Source organism: Aspergillus ochraceoroseus (assembly GCF_002846915.1).
Source record: "Aspergillus ochraceoroseus IBT 24754 chromosome Unknown P175scaffold_1, whole genome shotgun sequence".
In the NCBI taxonomy this organism is placed as follows: domain Eukaryota; kingdom Fungi; phylum Ascomycota; class Eurotiomycetes; order Eurotiales; family Aspergillaceae; genus Aspergillus; species Aspergillus ochraceoroseus.
The window spans coordinates 2,655,328-2,680,293 of record NW_024468476.1 but is presented as its reverse complement, the minus strand read 5'-3'; the positions used below and the strand labels follow the sequence as shown (position 1 = coordinate 2,680,293).

Sequence of the window (24,966 nt, the reverse complement as noted above, 5' to 3'; positions counted from 1 at the left end):
GCTATTCGCGGTTTGGTGGAGCCGCGTCTGTTGGGTTTGGTGTATTTGCAGTGTTTGCACTGCTAAGCTCCCTATACTCAGCAGGAGGTAAGTAGCAACAGGAACTAATTTTTCGATTCACTGTTAATTATGAATCAGTTTCGGGGTTTCCTTTTTCCAAAATCATGTTCGATTTTCGCAGATTCCATTTGTGGATAAGGTCATCCATCTATGGTCTTCTACTTTGCCCTGAGGATCGCGCACTTGTTACCTTCTCAACTTGATGCGCCAAAGCCCGATACAGACATTGAACAACACGGAGACAACAACAACTCTCAGGTTAACCATCTTGACGAGCCTCTGATACCCAACGAACCTCCCCCCGGGGAATTACTAAGCAACGGCTCGACTGCCTTTGTCACGCGAATAAAATATGGTCTTGTTCTAAAGACTCCCCGCTATTCCTGGTGGCATTTGTCCGCTGAACCGACTCGTGATCTTGTCAAGGACATCAAGAAAAGCTTTGAGGTTGAGGAGCAGATCCTCCAAATCCTAGGCCCACACCCTAGGGTTATACCGTAAGTTATCAGAGCCATGGCCTTCGACCAGGTTTAACGGTATTGCAGATTTCTTGGTGTTTCACACAACCCTCGAGGGTTGCAGTTCGCTGAAGCTAATGGCGGAAACCTCCAGGCCTTCCTCGACCAGCATATTGGCACGACTAGTCCAGCCTTACGCTTAAAATGGTGCTCACAAGCCGCAGAAGCCGTTTGCTTTATTCACCAGAAAGGTGTTATACACTCAGATCTACGAGTTGAGAACTTCCTATTGCACAACAGTGACCTTTTACTCTGTGATTTCGGCGGCTCCGCGAGTGGGACCATAGATGGGGGACATCTACCTGATTCCGGCTTTTTCAATCCAAGCAAACCTTGGGTTTCAACTAAGGCAACAGATATCTTCAGCCTAGGCTCGGTTTTCTACACGATTATGACAGACCATTGGCCTTACCGATCGCCTGGCCAATTCACGTCTGTGGAAGACAAATTATCTTACTGCGACATGGTTGATAATCTCTTCTCATCAAACAATTTCCCCCCAACTGAAGAGTTGGTCGGCGGCTCTGTCATGAAGGGATGCTGGTTGGAACAATACAAGAGTGTGGAGGAAATAATTCATGACCTGGTCTCTTTAATTCGAATATAGCTTAAGGATTTCTGCAATCATGTCTTCCGCATTTGCCTTTCACCCTGGTTATTCAGCTACCGGGTCTGGCTTGCGGCGTACGAGTGATATCAGGGTGAACTGGCTTCTCCGCTCGACAGCCGTCTTCGAACCGACCAGGGTCGACCGGTTTATGTATCTTTGCCCTGCTTACCAGCAAAAGGCAAAATTGCCGCATCCATCCCCTTTATTTCAGCATGTGTAACATGCGAGGGTAGGAGCTGCAGCGCCCAGATACGATTAGCACAGGATACCGGATCCTGGCCCTCAGGTAGTGCTCGCGGATCAAGACGGACACATCAGGAGACTCGATGAAGATGCCGAGGGAGGAAACTCGCCTTGGTGCTTTTACCGGTGCGAGAGACGGAATGGTGCACTACCAAATAGCCGAGGGCAAGTATAAAGAGGGCGATCGAGCCCGCAAAGGTTGCATCTCCACTCGATTCTCCCGCAACCTACACTTTACCCTCCAGCTTTCATCCCATTCCTCTCCTCTTTCCAATCACTTGTCTGCCATAATATACCCCCAAACCCTCTTATTGCCCACAATATGCTTCCCGCTTTTCACATGAACAGCTTCAAGCCGTGGGCTCCCCCTTCCAGGAAGCCATCCGCACCACGCAAGTCACCCAAGCCATGCTCTCCAAGAACCCAAAATCTCCGTCACCCCAAACCTTGCCATGATTCCCTTCCAAGAACCCTGCCACCCCCCAAGCATCACCTCCCTGCGCGGCCACCGGTCGAAGTTTATGTGCCTACCAATGCCGACATTCGGCCGTGTCCACCACCGTCAAGCTCCCAATTCCAACCACGGATGGAACTGCACCAGAACCGTATACATATTTAGAGACTCCTAGCCACGCCACGGCATTTCCAAACAATTCAGCGCCTCACATCTCAGAACCAGATATGATTACCCGCTGCGATCTTCAGGACAACACGGGTATCCCAACCGAGCCGCCCCCCTTTCGGGGAGATTCTGCAGGGGATGGTCTATCGTCCCCTTGGGAGGATATCGACCTCCAACTCCCAGTCCCACCAGCTGTCGACAGCATTATCGATTCCGAGGCGATTTGTTCATATTTCGACCCTCCATCTATTCTCCACGGCGCACCTGGCCATCACCGAGATTCCAGCAAAGGGGCAAGTAGTCAGAATGGCAGCACTCAGACAAGCGACCATTCTTATATCTATGACGGTCAACAACTGCGCCCCTCCTAACACGACGCCAGTCCCGGTGTATCATACCCCAACGGTGCCCTGGGGAATCACCGCGTCAGTGGACACTTCGCAGGTACTAAGCAAAAGGCACAACAGTCAGACAAGGCACTCGCAAACGGTCTCGAGCCCCCTCCGGGGGTGACTCCTTCGCCGCCCTTCGTTCTCACTTTGTGTCGCTACCAACCGACGAGCGTTTGCAATTCATTTCTTGGCTATTTGAAGGTACTCTACCACGTTGCATGTCAGACTTTTCACCCACAGTATGTGAAGCCGGAGATGTACGGAAAACTAGCCGCTTGAGCTTAAGCTCCTCCTATGGGACGAATCTTCTACTGGAGCTGAGGGGAGATGGGCAGCGGCCTTGGACGGAGGTCACGAGGTTATTCTCAGAGCGATATCCAAGGAGAAGTCCAGGCGCGATCCAGGTGTACTGGAGTACGACACTCAGCAAAAAACCAGAGTAATGCTCCACAGCAGCGATGATACTATATTTGCTTTCTATCTATTAACCCGGTATCTAGCTCGCCTAAACGCTATCACCCAGCGAAAGGGATGGTGGTCGGGTTGCTTGTGATGGGAGTACTCAGGCGACATAATAGCCACCACTCCACCTCTGATTGTGTTCGTGATTTAATACATCCCATATTGGCTTTGCTATTCCTCGAGAAAGTGTCCGTATCCAATCTCCGGCGCAACTGCAAGGCTCTCCTCCGATGGCCACACGTCTTCACGATTTCGCTTCTTTGTCGAATCTGGCTTTTCGGCGTGGTGTGTTGCTTGGACAAATTCAAGGGTAGATCCATCCTTCACGTAGCCATGACTAGCCACATGGGTGCCACGACGAAGTTGGTCTTCATCTTTGTAACATAGGGTAACATGATCTCCTAGAGGATCTTTCTGCCGTTTGCCATTGATGCTCGTGGTGTCATGAACTTCAGACCTGAAAATAATCAGCGCTGAGCAAAAAATCGTCTGTAAAGGTTGAACAACACTCGAGTCTGAAATGGGAGGAGTTGCCCTTCACTAGTCTGATATGGGCTGGGTTGTATTCATGCGGGCGTGAACTATGGAGAACTCTGGCGCCATAGATGGAACATAGCATACCTGATAAACACTGCCTTTGGGTAAATCTTCCTGTCCCTAGCCGTTTGGTAGGCCAGAGCAATCATTTTGCGCAGTCGCTCCTCACTCTGGGGGTACATAGTCTTGTGGAAGTAGTATTTGACAAGATTTACTGTCGACATGGCGATATTCAGCTAGGTATGGTAATGCCCAGTTCCGAAACAGGAATGATGAGGAATGGATAAAACTCTGACCTTTGATTGAGCAGCGGACTCGGTCTTTATGCTTCAGTCAGCGGTAAGACATTATAGTATACTCATTACATCCAACAAGGTAGCAAGGAGGCTTTGAGTGCTATTAATATATGATGAAGGTCGTCAAACTATGACGGTAGAGAGTTGACCGAAATGAATTCAATTAGGTCTAACTAGGAGAATAGAGAAGGAGAGATGCTTGGAAGAAGCATGGAGATCTAGAAGGAAATGGTGGCTTAAATATACTGGGTAGTCACATGTTGCTATCTACTTTATGGTGGTACTGGTTATATTCACTAAGTATAGCACTCTAACATACCCCCCTTAGTAATATGTCTATTTTATAAAGCTATTTAGAGTCTATCTCTAATCTACTAAAACTTAATTTCTTAATAAATTTATTAAATTTTATAGTTAATAATACCTTAATTAACTTATTAGTAATATTATCCTCTCTACTAACTATTTATAACTAAATTCTGCTATTTTTAATTACCTCTTTAATAAAGAAATAGTAAATATCTATCTAGTAAAGTATAGATATATAATTTAGCTTCTTTATTAATATAATAATATTAGTAAAATTAGTATCAGGGGACAGAGTTGGATTCAGATATTCATTAACTAGGAGCTAACCAGATAGAATAGCAGAATAGTAGGTATTAGGTAATAGACAGGATATAGCTTGAAAAGTTATAATAGGATTAAGAATAATATAGCTTAAATATAGGAGTAAGGGTAGATAATTAAGATAGAATCTAATTAGATAAGTACTATAGCTTTATATTATAATAATACCTCTCTTCTTAGGATTAAGCTTTATTAAGACTAGGAAGGAATTAGCTAGAATTTCTTAGAATAATAGAGATAGTAATTATTTACTAATTAATAAGTATTTTTTAAATATTTAACAGGTTCTTTAGTTAATTTATTATATTTAATTTATTTAATAGTATATTATAGCTTAAATTTACTATAATTTTAATAAATTTATTAAGAATTAAGAATTTTTTTAATTTCTTATTTTTCTAATCCTTCTACTTTAATAAATAATAGTAGATTAGAATATTAATTAAGTAAAAGATTATTAATAATAAAATAGAATAAAAATATATTAAATATAAAATAAATTTTTATATTTTTAAATAATTTAAATTTATAAATATATAGATTAATAATTTTCTTAATATAATATAATTTAAAATTTTTTTAATTTAATTTTTTCTATAAATAAAGTATTTAAATATTATAAATATTTAGTTAGATTTTTTATTTTATAATATAATAATATATAGATTACTTTTAATAATTAACTTATATTTTATAATAAATTTAAATAAATAAAATCTTAATATAAATAAATTTATAAATCTTATATATAATATTAGTAAATTTCTTAATATTTTTTTTAATAAGATAAATAATAAAATAGCTTAATTTAAATCTTAATATTAAGTAAAATTTATAATTAGCTATAAATAATAATATTCTTATAAATTTAGAGTAAATAAAATTAATAATAAATTTAATTATTAATAATTATTTAAATTAATTATCTTATAAATATAATATATATACTTATAAATATTATTTTAAGATAATATTAATATATTTAATTTAATTATTAATTTTAGAATAATAAGTAGTAAATAATAAGTTATAGATTTTTAAATAAAATATTAAGTATTTCTAGAAAATAGTAATAAATTAGACTCTATAATCTAATATAATTATTTTAGGGATACTATAGAGCTTTTAAATATATTTAAGATATAAATTAATTATTTCTTTAGTATTAATTATTCTAGTATAAAGGAGGAAGTACTTTATCTTTATTAAATAATTAATTATAACTAAAATAATATTATAACTATTACTTAATAATAAATATATAATAAAGTCTATACTTATATCTTACTAGATATATTTAAAAATTAATAAAGGCCTTAGTATTTCTTATTTTATTTTTTAAAAAGGAATAATTTAATAATAGAAATAATAATTCTAAATTTATTAATTAATATACTTATAAATTCTAGACTAGAAATATTTATATAATATTAATTTATATATTTTAATTTTTTTAGAATATCTAGTAGCAGGATTTTTATAATAAAGTCTTAGTATTTTAATTTTTATCTTATTATAGTTAGGCATGTAAAGTTAATCTTAATATCTTAAGTATAGACTAGTATATTTATAATTAATTAATATAATATTAAAGTATCTTAATAGATTATTCTTTAAAATATTTAGAATAGACTAGAATTTCTTATCTTATAGATAAGCTCTATTAAATAGTAATTATAATATTAGTAGTAGGGAGATTAATTTATTAGTAATAGGTTATTTAATAAAGTATATTTAATATTAATTATTAATATTTAGTCTTAAATTAATAGTAGTCTTAGATAGTAAGTTTTTAAATTTTAGGATAATCTAACTCTAGTAAAGAAATTATTTATTCTCCTTTTTAAATAAATTCTCTAATCTTCTAGTTAGTATATTAGGCTTAATATCTAACTTCCTAAAATAATAATATATTTAGAAATTAAATCTTAATAAAAATTTAGATTAGTAGGCTTATTAATAATTTAATAATTTAATTAATATAAAATACTCTAAATTCTAGTAATTTATAATAATCTTTATAAGTAATAAAGTCTTTTCTAATTTAAGATATTATTTTTTAAAATAATAAATAATAATTAATAATTCTTTATTATAAATCTTATAATTATATTTTATTATAAAATATTTCTTAGAAAAAAATATAATAAAATATAATATATTTTTATTATTATATTATAATAGTACTCTAATAAATATATAATTAAAGATATTAATTTCTAAAATTATATTTTTTAACTAGTTAAAAGATTTTAATATTAGGATATTTATAAAAGTAGCTTTTAATTATTTAAATATTTCTTAATAAGTAAGTATTTAATTAAAGTTAATATTCTTCTTAGTTAGATTAATTAATAATCTAATAATTTTTAAAAAATTATAAATAAATTAGTAGTAAAAATTCCTAAAGTTAATAAAGGCTTAAATATTAGTTAAATAAGTTAATATTTCTTATTTAATAATTATTTTTATTTTATTAAGATTTATTTAAAAGCTATCTTTATTTATAATTAATTTTAGAAATTTTATCTTATATATAAAGAATTTATATTTACTAAATTTAGTATAAAGTTCTATTATTTATAGGTATTTTAATACTTATTAGATATAATAAATATATTTAATATAAATTTAGCTATAAATTAGAATATTATTTAGATATATAATATAAAAAATATCTAGATAATTATATAAGACTTTATTAATAAATCTTTAGAATAATATTAGGGCTCTAGTAAGTTTAAATAATATTATTAAGGATTTAAATAGGCTTAATTAAATTTAAAAAATAATAAGATATTCTTATTCTTTCTTAATCTATAGATTATTAAAAGTAGAGATAATATTAATTTTTAAGAAATATCTTATTTTTTTTAGATTATTTAGTATCTCTTTTATTAATAATAATAGATAATAATCTTTTATAGTAATTATATTTAGGACTTAATAATTTATATAGAATTATAAGCTTCCTTTAGGTTTCTTTATAAATAAGATAAGAAATATAATAGAAGAAAAATTAAAATAAATAAAATCTTTTTTTAGATTTTTTTTAATTTATTTTTTTAAAATTTTTAGTTTATCTTAGAATATACTATATAGGCTTTTAAAAGATAGGATTTTTTTAAATAGTAATTTAATTTTATAATTATTAAATTAATAGGGTAGTAAGTACTTAACCTCCTTTAGTAAGAATATATTATAAAATTTAGTAAATTTAGGGAGTAGTTACTCTTATAGCTTAGATTTAATAATAATAATAGGATTTAAAGTAGTTTTAATATTAATAATAATAATAATAAATATCTAGTATTTATAGTAGATATATATAATATAAGTAATAATTAAGACTCTAATAATATCTTAATTCTTTAAAAATTTAGGGTAGAGATTAAGATATTAGAGAGAAGCTTTTAATAATATATTATATAATATTAAAATTTTTATAAATTTTAAAAATATATTATAATATTTTTTATAATAAAGATTTTTAAATAAAATAATATAATTAGTAAATTTAATCTAAAGATTATAAATCTTTAATTAAAATAAGTTAAGAATAATAAGAAAGTATATAAATTAGATTATAAGAAAAATAATATTTTTTTTAATATAATTATAAATTCTTTAAATTAAATAAATAAAATAAATAATATAGCTAAATTTTATTAGAGTATTATTAAATCTTCTTAATAAGATAGGATTTTTTAATAGTAGTATTTTTAATTAATTATTTATAATTTAATTATAATCTATAAAATATTTATTCTTAATTTTAGAGTTAATTATAATAAAGATTAGTAAAATCTTATTAGAAATTTCTAGATTAATAAATAGGATTATTAATTTAAATTAATAATTTTTTTTCTTTATTATTATTCTAGCTATTATAGCCTTTAATAGGTAGAGAGAGTACTAGAGGTATTCCTAATTATAACTTAAGTTAGGAATACTCTATTTTCTAATTTAGGGGATATAAGATATTTAATAGGTAGGATTCTAATTAATAGAAAGTATAAGTCTAGTTTAGTAATAAATATAAAAATATAGCTAGTTAGTCTTTAATTAAAGTATAAGTAGCTATTTATTAGGTAATTAATATTACTATAGTAGTAATATAGGTATTAAATTTAATAATTAAAGTAATAAATAATAGATAGATTTATTAAGTCTTTAGTAAGAATAGTAATAATAATAGGATTAATAGAAATTATAGAAATTTAGATAATAAGAATTAGCTTTAAAATAGATTAGGAAGGTTAAAAATTCTTTATAAATAAAGATAAGGTAGTACTTATATAATAATAATAATAATTTTCTAGATTTTATAAATAATTAATAAAATTATAATATTATAATAAAGTTTTAAAGTATATTAATATTTTTTAAAATTTTTAATTAATAGCCTATTCTAGAATTATAGGTAAGATATTTTTATTTATATTTTCTTTTAATATAAGATATTAAAATTTAGTAAAAAAAATACTAAATTTATAATAAATTTATTAAAGATAGAATAAATTAATATAAGTATTAATTTCTAAATTTAGATCTTTAAAAATTTTCTCTAAAATTTTTAAAATTTTAATATAATTACTTAATTTATAGATTCTATCTTAAATATATAGTAAGATTTAGGTATATAAAATTTCTTTAAGATAATTAATTATATAAACTATTCTATTATTTAGGATTAGAAAATAATTAAGATTTATAATTATTTTCTAGTAGATTTAAAAAGTAAAGTATCTTAAATTACTTTATTAGCTATTAAACTTATTAAGATTAGAAAGTTATTTAAAGATTTAAGTAGTAGAAATAAATATAATAAGAGTAATAATAGTAATAGGGGGGGTAGTAATATTAGTATTTTTTTTAAAAGAAGATAATAATTAAAAAAATATACTATTTTAAGTAAGTACTTTAAATAATTTTTATTAGATTTCTTTAACTTATATTTTCTAGTACTTAATTATACTATTTTTTTATTAAATATAGTTAAGAAAATTAGTAATAGTAAAGTATAAGATAAATAATTTATAAAATTCTTTTATAGTAATAATAAAGAATTAATATATTTTAATAATATATTATCTTAATTTATTAAAAATATTATATAAAAGGGTTTTTATATTTTTAGATAGTATAAGTAATAAAGTAAGTATAATAATAGTAATTAACTCCTAGTAAAGAGGAGCTATATAATATTAAGAAATAAAGTTAGATTTAGATATTTATTAATTAGGAGCTAATTAGATAGAATAGTAGAATAGTAGATATTAGGTAATAAATAAGATATAGCTTAAAGAGCTATAATAAGATCAAGAATAATATAGCTTAAATATAGGAGTAAGGATAGATAGTCAAGGCAGAATCTAACTAGATAGGTACTACAGCTTCACGCCGTGACAATTAGTATATAAAGGTATAGTATTTTTTATAAACTTTTCTAGTCTAATAGCTATATATAGCTTTTATAACTATATAACTAGCTTTATTATAGTATCCTATATAATAAATTTAGTAATAATTAAATTTAAAGTAACTAGTAATTACTTTACTAATCTTTATATAATTAATATTTTAAATATAAAAAATATAAAGCCTTTTATTAATTTTTTATCTTTATAATCTATATAGGAGGCATTAATATATATATATAATAGATTATCTAAATAATCTAAGATTATTATATAGTCTAAGGTCTTCTTTAAATATTAGAAAACTTATTTAACTATATTATAATCTAACTTACTAAGATTATAATTTCTTTATAATAGTTATATTATTATATATTAAATATCTAGTTAGATCTAAATAGTAATCTAATTTAAAGATCTAGTTAATTCCTAGTAGTAGGCAATATTATCTTTACTAGTAGAGGTATATATAGTATCTAGAATAATGCTACTAGTATCTTAGGTAATGCTACTAGTTTCTAGTATCTCTCTAGTTAATTTCTATCCCAGAGTTATTAGTATATGATATGACTAAAGACTATAGAAATTCTATTTATAAAGCATCTTTTAGATATATGCATGTTAGGATATTAATATTAGACTACTAAGTAGTCTATAAATATTATATCTTAAGAATTATATAGGTTTACCTAGTTACTTTAATTTAAAATATTTTTCTAGTTTATTTATGAATTATTAAATATTTACTTTATTAGGGCCAGTAACTATTATATTATTAATATAGATAATAAGCATTAATTACTAGTTTAGGTTATAATAGAAGTATAGGTCTTTGTTGATTATTTTTATACCTATTCTTACCAGAATATTATAGAATTCCTTATACTAAAGAAATACTAACTATTATAATCTATATAAGGCCTGGAATAGTAGATATACTATACTATCTTACTTATTAAAACTAGTTAGTTAGTATATATAGATCTTTTAATCCTTAATTATTATATTAAGATAGGTAATTACTATATTAAATTATACTTATTTTAAATTAAAATAAGTAATTATACTTAAAAATAGCTTTATTAAAGTATCTATTATTACTAGGAAGTAGACTTAATTAAAATTTATATCTAGTTTTTAAAAATTTTTATATATAATCTATCTTATATAGAATTATAATATATTATTATCTATATTTAACTTTAAGTTATATACCTATTTTCCTAGTAAGATCTTTATATTTTTTAGTAATAATATAAATTTATAAATCTAAATAATTTTAAACTTACTAATTTAGCTTTATATTACTTATATCTAGTAATCCTTTTATAGTAACTTTATTACTTAAATATAGGTCTATAAAATTCTAATTTTATAAGTCTTTATAGGCTTGATCTCTAGTATAAAACTACTAGGATCTAGTAATATAATATCTAGTAATACTATAGTAATTATATTAGTTAATTCTCCTAGCTTTAGATAAGATTCTAGTAAATAAGGTATTTCTAGAAGTATTTTTAGAGATAATATAAACTAGGATTAAGATTATTATTCTTATTTTATTTTCTTTTCTTATAGTTGCTTTGCCTACTTATCTTTAAAGTAAATACTTTAGTATTAACTTTTTATAGATCTTAAAGATCTCTATAAAATAGTAATACTATTACTAGTATCCTTACTAGTAAGATTTCATATCTTTACCTAGTTAATTATTTCTACTTTCTTAATATTAAATTTAACCTACTTTCTAGTCTTTAAATACTTTCTTTTTAGTATATCTAGAGTTATTGAAGTATAGTTATTTTTTAAAGATTCTAAAACTAGTAAAATCTCCTTATATTAGATAAATAACTCTAGAAGCCTTTATATTAGTTATAATACTAGTATTCTTTTAAAAATAGGTTAACTAGTATGTCACGGGGAGCAGGCGGGCAGTAGGTGTAGCTAACAGCAGGGTGTATATTCAGGCTATCTGCGTATAGGTATAATAGGTAGGGGTTAGGTTAAGATAAGGATATAGCTTAAAGAGCTATAATAGGATTAGGAGTAATATAGCTTAAATATAGGAGTAAAGATAGATAATTAGGGCAGAATCTAACTAGATAAGTATATAACTATACTATAATAATATCCTCTCTCTTAAGCTAAGCTCTAGTAAAGTATTCCTAGGATTTAGGCTTTCTAGGATAATAATAATAATAAATAATAATATATTTAGTAATATTCTCTAAATAGCTAGTAAGAATTTTAATAATAGTAGAGTATTTAACTTACTTAATAATATATTTTAAATATAGGTAGCTACCTTAATTATAATAATTCTAGTAAAAGTTAATTATTTTCTTAATCTCCTATTTCTTAATATTATTAACTTTAATATATAGAGGTTTAGTTTCCTTTTATTTAAATAATAAGTCTTTAGTAATTAAGTATAATAATTTAATATAAAATACTAGATATATTTTTATATTCTTAGATAGGTCTAATTTATAAATATAAGGACTAATAACCCTTTTAATAAGGAAGGGGCCTAGATTTTTCTAATCTAATTTTTTTTAAGGGTATAGAATTATAATATTCTTAATATTTAATTAGATTAATTAATCCTTAATATAATATCTAGTAAGGTAGTATTTCTAATTAATATAATATTTATAATAGACTTAAGTAATAATTATAGTAGTATAATAATATTCTTATATTTACTTTATAATTAAGATAAATTAATAAATATTATAAATTTATAAGTAATAATTAGGTAGGATAAGCTTAAATCTTATATAGGGATTAAAACTATATAAAATAAAGAATAAAAAATATTTAGTAATTTTAAAATTAGTATTATTAATAATAAATTCTACTATAAATAACTATTTAATCTAATTATTTTATAAATAATTAATATAAATTTATAAATATTATTTTAAAATAGTATTTATATATTTAATTTACTTATTAATTTTAAGGTAATAAATAATAAATAAAAGTAATCTTATTTTTAGAATATAATTTAAATATATCTAGAATATTAATATAAATTAGAATCCTTAATTAAATATAATAAACTTAAAAAATTTATAAAATTTCTAAATATAATCTTAGAATAAGTAAGTAGCTTCCTTAGTATTATAGGTATTATTATAAAAAATATAATATTAAAACTTTATTAATTAGTTAATTACTATTATAATAGTATTAAAGCCTAAGCTTTAGAATAGATATATAATAAAATTAATAAATATATTTTTCTAGAGATTCTTAGGTATAAGTAAGGAATAAAGTACTCTTTAATATCTATTTTAATAAAATATAGATTATTTATAAATATAATAGTTATAAATTTATTATTTTATAAATTATAGTATTCTAGGCTAGTAATATAATTATAATAATAATTTATAAATTTTTAATTTATTTTAATAACTAGTAACTATATTCTTATAATATTTATATATTAGTTCTATCTTTAATTCTTTTATATTAGGGATATATAGTTAGTTATAGTAAAATAAAAGTCTAGAATAATAAGTATACTTAAATAATATAATTAGTAAATAATAATTATAGCCCTTTTCTAAACTTTCTAGAATATTATTAAGGGCTAGATCTTATTTATAATTCTTATTTAAGTACTCTCTTAGCTATTTAGGGAGCTAGATAATCTCTTCTTCTTTAAGCTTAGATAGCTAGAAGTATACTAACTTCTTTCTAGTAATAGCTTGGAGCTAGATTAATTATAGTATTTACTAGCTCTATAACTTCTCTAAATATTTAGGTAGAAAGCTTGCTAAATTTTCTCTTTTTAATATTATTTAACTCTAGTATAGTAAGTATTTATTCTCTTTTTTAAGAAGATCCTATAATTTTTTAGTTAAGTTATCTAGTTTTATCCTATATTTACCCAGGTAATAATTAATTATAAAGTTAAAATAAAATAGAAATTTAAATTATTAGGCTTATTATTAATTTAATATCTTAATTATTATAAAATACTCTAGATTTCTATAATTAGTTATAATCTTAATTAGATACTAGTATTTTTCTAGCTTTAAAATCTATTTTTCTAAGTAATAAATAATTATTAGTAACTTTTTATTATATATCTTATAATTATATTTAATTAGAGTTATTTTTTTTAAATAAAATCTTATTAAATATAGAATTCTATTATTATTATATTATAATAATACTCTAATAAATATAAAATCTAAAATATTAATTTCTAAAATAACTAGTTAGTCCTAATTAAAAAATCTTAATATTAGTTTCTTAATAAATTCTACTTTTAATATTTTAAAAGTAGTCTAGTAAGTTAAAGTCTATAAAAATAAAGTTCTTTTTTTCTTTAAGGTAGTAATAGACGCAAGAATCTATAAGAATTCTTTAATAAAGTATTAATAAAATCTAGTAAATTTTATAAAATTCTTAATATTAGTAATTATTTTAGGTAATTTCTAATTTATTATAATCTTAATCTTCTTAGGATCTATATAGATACCTTCTCTTCTAATAATAATACTTAGGAACTTAACTTCTAGCTAATAGAATTTATATTTAGATATCTTTATATATAAGTTATTATTTCTTAAGATTTATAATATTTATTTTAAATATTTAATATATTCTTTTCTTATATAATTATAAATTAGGATATTATCTAAAAATATATTATAAAATATATTTATATATTATTATAGAATATTATTTATAAAATATTAGAAAATAATTAGGGTATTAGTTAGATTAAATAGTATAATTAGAAACTTATATAGCCTAAAATAGATTTAAAAAATAGTTAGGTACTCTAATCTCTTCTTAATATAGATATTATTAAAGGTAGCTACTAGATTAATTTTAAAGAAATATTATATTTCCTGCAGGTTATTTAAGATTTCTTTAATTAAGAATAATAAGTAGTAATTCTTAATTAATATAATATTTAGATCTTAATAATCTATATATAAGTAGAGGCTACCTCTAAGTTTATTAATAAATAGAATAGAAAAGATAGCTAGAAATAAGCTAGAATATATAAAATCTTTTTTTAGGTTCTTTTCTAGCTATTTCTTTAAAATAATTAATTATATTTATAATATTAAGTATAATTTATTAAATAAGAACTATTTTTCTTCTTAAATCTTAATATTATAGTTATATAATTAATATAGTAGTAATTTCTCTACTTCTTAAGGATTAAATATATCTTAAAAATCTTATAGTTTTAGAGAAAGTATAGATAGTAATTTAAAATTAATATTTTTATACTTTAATTCTTTATTAACTTTATTTAATAAGATCTAGTATAGTTTCTATACTAGATAGCAGGTATATATAGCTAGTATTCTTAGGGATATTTAATATATTTTTATAAATATAAGGAGTTTTAACTCTAGTAATTCTTTTTATTAATTTAGTTATTTAAATTAATCTTTTTAAAGAATATTTATTAGGGTCCTTATTTTTATAGGCTTGAGAGATATATTATAGTATTTATAATAATATTAATTATTAAATATAATTATTTAATTAGAGAAATATATTTTTAGATTATATATAATAAGCTAGGCTAGTCCTAGAATAATTAAGTAGTAGGAAAGATAGATAATATAGAAAATAGATTTCTAGTTATAATAATTATTTAATAATAAATTAATCTTTATATAATAAGTTACTATACTTTCTTCTATTTCTTTACTATAGAAACTAGATAAAGATATTAAATAAAGAAGTAAAATAATCTTTAATTTATATATTTTTACTTATTAATAATCTATAAAGCTAATTTCTTTAACTCTAGAATTAGTTATAGTATAAGTTAGTATTTTTAGGTTTTCTTAATATAGTTATACCTGCCATATTATTAGGTTAGCGCGTATATAATAGGAATTAGAAGAGTTAGTTAATTCTATAATAATATAGAATAGATAGAGTAGTATATCTAGTAATAAGGGCTTTTATACATATTCTAGTACTAGGTAGTAACTATAGTTAGATAGACTCTATTTTCTAAATTAAGTAGAATATTAGGAAAGTATAGTTAATTAGATTTCTCTAGAATAGTAAGATAATTATTTTATACTATAGTATAGGGAATAAATAATATTATAATAAAAATTAGGCTAGAATAATATACTAGTATATTTATCTATTCTTAGATTTATATAAGATATTAATTAAGTAAGAAATAATTCTTTATATAATATATTTTATCTCTATAATAGAAATATTTCTTATACTTATATTATTCTTCCCTAGAGAAGTATAATATATAATAAGTATAGAATAAATCTATAATATCTAAATCTTTTCTAGGTATAGGGGGTATAATTAAATAACTAGATAGAATAGAACTAGGAAGATTCCTTAATACTACTAGGCTAGGATAGTAGGAACTAGATATTAGATAAGAATAAGATACTTATAGCTAGTATTAATAATAATAGTTTTCTAGTAACTAGAGATAATTAATATATTTTTAAAAGTCTTAAAATAAAGTAGGATTATAAAGTAATATATTTTAGAATTTAATTAAAATATTTTAGATTAAAAAAAATATTAAAAAGTTATTAAATATTTCTCTTTCTAAAATAAGATAATAGAATTCTATAAAGTAAGTATTAAAGTCTAAGTTTCTTTATTTCTAACTATAGAGGTAATTTTAAGTATTTTAAATTTAATTAGGGTCTCTAAATACTATTTCTAGATAATTAAGTAGGTTAAGATAGTCTAGAAACTAGGAAATATTAAGTCTTATCTTAAATAAGATTAATTTATAAGCCTTTCTAGTTAGATATCTTATTATATAGATTAGTTAGGCTTTAATAACTAGAAAATAATCTAGATTAATATTTATTTTATTATAAATTTATTATATAAAATAATAAAAATTAAAATAAGTATTATTAAATTTTTATAAATTAGAGAGTTTCTTACTAAAATAGGTACTAGAAAAAGGACTAGTAAAAATAAATATAAGTACTTTTATTATATTAGCTATTATAGCTTTAGTAAGAAGAGTATATTTAATAAAAGTAGGAATAATAATAAAAATAAATATAATAAAGATAGTAATAATCTATAATATAATAAATATATACTTAAACTTAATTAATTTTTATTAGATTATTTCTAGTTCTTTCTTCTAGTATAATATTACTCTCTTCTTCTTAGCTAGCTCTAGACTAGCTTTATTAGCTTAATTTTAGAGGGTATAAATCTCCTTCTTTAAGAAATTAATATATCTATTATAGGACTTAAGGTAAATAATCTAAATAATAAAATTATTAATAATATAGCTTATAAACTCCTTAATTAAGTCTATAATTAAGAGTAGTTTAGGTTATTTTAACATGCTAGTAATAGCTATACCTAAGATAGGAGCTATATAATATTATAGAGAGTAAGTAGGTAGTAAGTATAGCTAATAATAGGGTATATATTCAGGCTATCTATATATAGGTATAATAGATAAGGATTAGGTTAGGACAAGGATATAGCTTAAAGAGCTATAACAGGATTAGGAGTAATATAGCTTAAATACAGGAGTAGAGGTAGATAATTAGGGTAGAATCTAACCAGATAGGTATACAGCTATGCCATGACATAGTATATAGATTATTTATAATAAAATAATTAATTATTTCTTTATATCTACCCTACTTAGATTATTTTTTTATACTAGATCTTACTATTTTCTCTATATTCTTACTAATTACTTGATTATTTTACTTGGTAATAGTTTTAGAAATAGCCCTGGAGGCTGGTGTCTGCTCTGGTATGATAAGCTTGGTAGTTTTGAAGATAGCCCTAGGGGCAGCCCCAGAGGCAGGTGGCTGCTTGGGTATGATGAGTTTGATACCTACCTCTAGATTAGGTAGTATGGTTTTAGAGACAGCCCTAGAGGCAGGTATATATAGAAATATTAAGTTAGTACCTACCTCTAGTTCTAGTAGGTTTAGTTTAGATAGAGTTAGATTAAGTATTAATATTTAAATTCTTCCTATAATAACTTTATTATTAGTTACTAATAGTAAGATTTAGGAAATAATATTACTTTAAAATACTTTATTATAGGTTATTCTTTCTCTTTTAATATTAATAAGTATAATTACTCTAAATAGACTATTATTATTTAGTTTTAATTTATTAGAAAGTTATAGTTATATTCTATTTATTTTATTAATATTATTTTTATTAAATATTATATTCCTTGACTAAATTATCTTTCTTATATCTAGATACTATACCTTATAGATATAATCTTTATTATATTTAATTAATTAATTAATTTTTATTTTAGGTAATATTTTTATACTTTTAATCTTATTTTTATATAGGATATTTATAAATACTTTATATTCTTATATATAAATATATTATAGATTAATATTTCTAATTAAAATATTTAATTTTTTATAAAAAAGTTATATAGATAGCTTTCCTTTATTATTATTTTTCTTAACTAACCTATTTAAAATATAGATTACTATATTTATACTATATAGTTATATAATTAGTTCTATTTTTATTTATATATATATTATATAGGTAGTTTAGATTATATAATTACTAAACTATTTAATAGTACTATTTTCCTTGGGAGTTTATAGTAATATTAGTTTATATATAGTACTAAAATTCTTGCTTTACTTAATATACTTATTAAATTTAGAAGTAGAGTTAAATCTAACCCTTCTAATATAGATACTAGTTATGTCACGGCGCGAAGCTGTAGTACCTATCTAGTTAGATTCTGCCTTGACTATCCGCCTGTCAGGGGACAGAGTCGGATTCAGATATTCATTGACTAGGAGCTAACCAGACAGAATAGTAGAATAGTAGGTATCAGGTAATAAATAGGATATAGCTTGAAGAGTTATAATAAGATTAAGGATAATATAGCTTAAATATAGGAATAAGAGTAAATAATTAAAATAAAATCTAATTAAATAAATACTATAGCTTCATGTTATAATAATACCTCTTTTCTTAAGGTTAAGCTTTATTAAGATTAGGAAGAAATTAGTTAAGATTTCTTAAGATAATAAAGATAATAATTATTTATTAATTAATAAATATTCTCTAGATATTTAGTAAGTTCTTTAATTAATTTATTATATTTAATTTATTTAATAATATATTATAATTTAGGTTTACTATAATCTTAATAAATTTATTAAAAATTAAGAACTTTCTTAACTTCCTATTCTTTTAATTCTTCTACTTTAATAAGTAGTAGTAAATTAAGATATTAATTAGATAGAGAATTATTAATAGTAGGGTAAAGTAAAAATATATTAAATATAAAATAAATTCTTATATTTTTAAGTAATTTAAATTTATAAGTATATAGGTTAATAATTCTTTTAATATAATATAATTTAAAATTTTTCTAGTCTAACTTTTTTTATAAATAAAGTATTTAAATATTATAGATATCTAGCTAAATTTCTTATTTTATAGTATAATAATATATAGATTATCTTTAATAATTAATTTATATTTTATAATAAATTTAAATAAATAAGATTTTAATATAAATAAATTTATAAATCTTATATATAATATTAATAAATTTCTTAATATTTTTTTTAATAGAGTAAATAGTAAAATAATTTAATTTAAATCTTAATATTAAGTAAAATTTATAATTAGCTATAAATAATAATATTTTTATAGACTTAGAGTAAATAAAATTAATAATAAATTTAATTATTAATAATTATTTAAACTAATTATCTTATAAATATAATATATATATTTATAAATATTATTTTAAAATAATATTAATATATTTAATTTAATTATTAGTTTTAAAATAATAAATAATAAATAATAAATTATAGATCTTTAGGTAGGATATTAAGTATTTCTAAAAAATAATAATAAACTAGACTTTATAATCTAATATAATTATTTTAAGAATATTATAGAGTTTCTAGATATATTTAAGGTATAAATTAGTTATTTCTTTAGTATTAATTATTCTAATATAGGGGAGGAAGTACTTTATCTTTATTAAATAATTAATTATAACTAGGATAATATTATAGCTATTACTTAATAATAAGTATATAATAAAGTCTATACTTATATCTTACTAGGTATATTTAAGAATTAGTAGAGATCTTAATATTCCTTACTTTATTTCTTAAGAAGGAGTAATTTAGTAATAAAGATAATAATTTTAAATTTATTAATTAATATATTTATAAATTCTAGGCTAGAAATATTTATATAATATTAGTTTATATATTTTAATTTTTCTAGAATATCTAGTAATAAGATTTTTATAATAAAGTCTTAATATTTTAGCTTTTATTTTATTATAATTAAATATATAAAATTAATCTTAATATCTTAAGTATAAACTAATATATTTATAATTACCTAGTATAATATTAAGGTATCTTAGTAAATTATTCTTTAAAATATTTAGAATAAATTAGAGCTTCTTATCTTATAGATAAGCTTTATTAAATAATAGTTATAATATTAGTAATAAGAAGATTAATTTATTAGTACTAGGTTATTTAGTAAAGTATACTTAATATTAGTTATTAATATTTAGTTTTAGATTAGTAGTAATCTTAGGTAGTAGATTTTTAGATTTTAGGATAGTCTAGCTTTAATAAAGAAGTTATTTATCCCCCTTCTTAAGTAAGTTCTTTAATCTCCTAATTAATATATTAAATTTAGTACCTAATTTTCTAGAATAATAATATATTTAGAAATTAAATTTTAATAAAAATTTAGACTAGTAAGCTTATTAATAATTTAGTAATTTAATTAATATAAAATACTCTAGATTCTAGTAATTTATAATAATTTTTATAAGTAATAGAATCTTTTCTAGTTTAAAATATTATTTTTTAAAATAATAAATAATAATTAATAATTCTTTATTATAAATCTTATAATTATATTCTATTATAAAATATTTTTTAAAAAAAAATATAATAAAGTATAATATATTTTTATTATTATATTATAATAATATTTTAGTAAATATATAATTAAAGATATTAATTTCTAGAATTATATTTTTTAACTAATTAAAAGATTTTAATATTAAAGTATTTATAAAAATAATTTTTAATTATTTAAATATTTTTTAGCAGGCAAGTATCTAGTTAAAGTTAATATTTTTTTTAATTAAGTTAATTAATAATCTAATAATTTTTAAAAAGTTATAAATAAATTAGTAGTAAAAGTTCTTAAAATTAATAAAGATTTAAATATTAATTAAATAGATTAGTATTTTTTATTTAATAATTATTTTTATTTTATTAAGATTTATTTAAAAGCTATCTTTATTTATAATTAATTCTAGAAACTTTATCTCATATATAAAAAATTTATATTTATTAAATTTAATATAAAGTCCTATTACTTATAAATATTCTAATACTTATTAAATATAATAAATATATTTAATATAAGTTTAGCTATAAATTAGAATATTATCTAAATATATAATATAGAAAATATCTAAATAATTATATAAGATTTTATTAATAAATCTCTAGAATAATATTAGGACTCTAGTAAGCCTAAATAGTATTATTAAAAATTTAAATAAGTCTAATTAAGTTTAAAAAATAATAAGATATTTTTATCCTTTTTTAATCTATAGATTATTAAAAGTAGAGATAATATTAATTTTTAAAAAATATTTTATTTTTTTTAGATTATTTAGTATCTCTTTTATTAATAATAATAAGTAATAATTTTTTATAATAATTATATTTAAGGCTTAATAATCTATATAAAATTATAGGTTTTCTCTAGATTTCTTTATAAATAAAATAAAAAATATAATAAGAAAGAAACTAGAATAAATAAAATCTTTTTTTAAGTTCTTTTTAATCTATTTCTTTAAAATTTTTAATTTATCTTAGGATATGCTATACAGGCTCTTAAAAGATAGGATTTTTCTAGATAGTAATTTAATCTTATAATTATTAAATTAGTAAAGTAGTAGGTACTTAGCCTCCTTTAGTAAGAATATATTATAAAATTTAATAAATTTAGGGAGTAGTTATTCTTATAGCTTAGATTTAATAATAATAATAGGATTTAAAATAATTTTAATATTAATAATAATAATAATAAATATCTAGTATTTATAGCAGGTATATATAATATAGGTAATAACTAAGATTTTAATAATATTTTAGTTCTTTAAAGATTTAAGGCAGGAGTTAAGATATTAGGAAAAAATTTTTAGTAATATATTATATAATACTAAAATCTTTATAAACTTTAGAAATATATTATAATACTTTTTATAATAAAAATTTTTAAATAAAATAATATAATTAGTAAATTTAATCTAGAGATTATAAGTCTTTAATTAAGATAAATTAAAAATAATAGAAAAATATATAAATTAGATTATAAAAAAAATAATATTTTTTTTAATATAATTATAAATTCTTTAAGTTAAATAAATAAAATAAATAATATAATTAGACTTTACTAGAGTATTATTAAATCTTTTTAATAAGATAAGATTTTTTAATAATAATATTTTTAATTAATTATTTATAATCTAATTATAGTCTATAAAATATTTACTTTTAATTTTAGAGTTAATTATAATAAAAATTAGTAAAGTTTTATTAGGAGTTTTTAGATTAATAAATAGAATTATTAATTTAGATTAGTAATTTTTTTTCTCTATTATTATTCTAGCTATTATAGCCTTTAATAAGTAGAGGGAGTATTAGGAGTATCCCTAATTATAGTTTAGATTAGGAATACTTTATTTTCTAATTTAAAGAATATAGGGTATTTAGTAGGCAGGATTCTAGTTAATAAGAAATATAGGTCTAATTTAGTAATAGATATAAAGATATAGCTAATTAGTCTTTAGTTAGAATATAAGTAGCTACCTACTAAATAATTAGTACTACTATAGTAATAATATAGGTATTAGATTTAATAATTAAGATAATAAATAGTAGATAAGTCTATTAAATCTTTAGTAAGAGTAATAATAATAATAGGATTAATAGAAATTATAAGAATTTAGGTAATAAAAGTTAGCTTTAAGATAAATTAAGAAGGTTAGAAATTCTTTATAAATAGAGATAAAATAATACTTATATAATAATAATAGTAATTTTCTAGATTTTATAAGTAATTAATAAAATTATAATATTATAATAAAGTCTTAAAATATATTAATATCTTTTAAAATTCTTAATTAATAACTTATTTTAGAATTATAAATAAGATATCTTTATTTATATTTTCTTTTAATATAAAGTATTAAAATTTAGTAAAAAAAATATTAAACTTATAATAAATTTATTAGAAATAAAATAAATTAATATAAATATTAATTTTTAAATTTAGATTTTTAAAAACTTTCTTTAAAATTTCTAAAATCTTAATATAATTACTTAATTTATAGATTCTATCTTAAATATATAATAAGATTTAAATATATAGGATTCTTTTAAGATAATTAATTATATAAGCTATTTTATTATTTAAGATTAAAAAATAATTAAGGTTTATAATTATTTTTTAGTAAATTTAAAAAGTAAAATATCTTAAGTTACTTTATTAATTATTAAACTTATTAAGATTAGAAAGTTATTTAAAAATTTAAATAGTAAAAATAAATATAGTAAAAATAATAATAATAGTAAAAAAAATAATAATATTAGTATTTTTTTTAAAAAAAGATAATAATTAAAAAAGTATATTATTTTAAATAAGTACTTTAAATAACTTTTATTAGATTTTTTTAATTTATATTTTCTAGTACTTAATTATACTATTTTTCTATTAAATATAGTTAAGAAGATTAGTAATAATAAAATATAAAATAAATAATTTATAAAATTCTTTTATAATAATAATAAAGAACTAGTATATTTTAATAATATATTATCTTAATTTATTAAGAATATTATATAGGAAGATTTTTATATCTTTAGGTAGTATAAATAGTAAGGCAGGCATAATAATAGTAATTAACTTCTAGTAAAGAGAAGCTATATAATATTAGGGAATAAAATTAGATTTAGATATTTATTAACTAGGAGCTAATTAGATAGAATAGTAGAATAATAAATATCAGGTAATAGATAGGACATAGCTTGAAAAGCTATAACAGGATCAAGAATAACATGGCTTAAATATAGGAATAAGGGCGGACAGTCAAGGCAGAATCTAACTAGATAGGTACTACAGCTTCGTGCTGTGATACCACCCTTATTCCTATATTTAAGCTATATTATCCTTAATCCTATTATAGCTCTTTAAGCTATATTTTATTTATTACCTAATACCTATTATTCTACTATTCTATCTAGTTAGTTTTTAATTAATAAATATCTAAATCTAACTTTATCCTCTAATATTATATAGCTCCTCTCTACTAAAAGTTAATTACTATTATTATACCTATCTTACTATTTATATTATCTAAAGATATAAAAATCCTTTTATATAATATCTTTAATAAATTAAAATAATATATTATTAAGATATACTAGTTTTTTACTATTATTATAGAAAAACTTTATAAATTATTTATTTTATACTTTATTATTACTAATTTTTTTAATTATATTTAATAAAAAAATAATATAATTAAGTACTAAAAAATATAAGCTAAAAAAATTTAATAAAAATTATTTAAAGTACTTATTTAAAATAATATACCTTCTTAATTATTATTTTCTTTTAAAAAAAATATTAATATTACTACTTTTTTTATTATTATTATTATTTTTATTATATTTATTCTTATTATCTAAATCTTTAAATAACTTCCTAACCCTAATAAATTTAATAATTAATAAAATAACTTAAGATACTTTACTTTTTAAATTTATTAAAAGATAATTATAAATCTTAATTATTTTCTAACCCTAAATAATAAAATAACTTATATAACTAGTTATTTTAAAGAAATCTTATATATTTAAATCTTATTATATATTTAAAATAAAATCTATAAATTAAATAATTATATTAAGATTTTAAAAATTTTAGAAAAAATTTTTAAAAATCTAAATTTAAAAATTAATATTTATATTAATTTATTTTATTTCTAATAAATTTATTATAAGTTTAATATTTTTTTTACTAAATTTTAATATCTTATATTAAAAAAAAATATAAATAAAAATATTTTACTTATAATTCTAGAATAA

The 24,966-nt window shown here is 21.2% G+C and overlaps 2 protein-coding genes across 2 annotated transcripts; one reads left to right on the top strand and one right to left on the bottom strand.

Annotated features, from left to right (window-relative positions):
• Positions 1-210: 210 nt before the first annotated feature.
• On the top strand, positions 211-1,185 carry P175DRAFT_0427617 (protein kinase family protein; the record flags this gene model as incomplete). Its single annotated transcript, XM_040893254.1, has 2 exons — positions 211-557; positions 606-1,185. 2 exons carry the CDS (start codon positions 211-213, stop codon positions 1,183-1,185), a joined length of 927 nt encoding a protein of 308 aa, XP_040755916.1.
• A 1,719-nt stretch (positions 1,186-2,904) lies between these two features.
• On the bottom strand, positions 2,905-3,928 carry P175DRAFT_0497652 (uncharacterized protein). The gene is made up of 2 exons (XM_040896327.1): positions 3,529-3,928; positions 2,905-3,364 (listed from the first exon to the last, which is right to left on the bottom strand). The coding sequence occupies exons 1-2, from the start codon at positions 3,666-3,668 to the stop codon at positions 3,079-3,081; spliced, it is 426 nt and encodes a 141-aa protein (XP_040755915.1). The 5' UTR covers positions 3,669-3,928; the 3' UTR covers positions 2,905-3,078.
• Between the last annotated feature and the right edge of the window lie 21,038 nt (positions 3,929-24,966).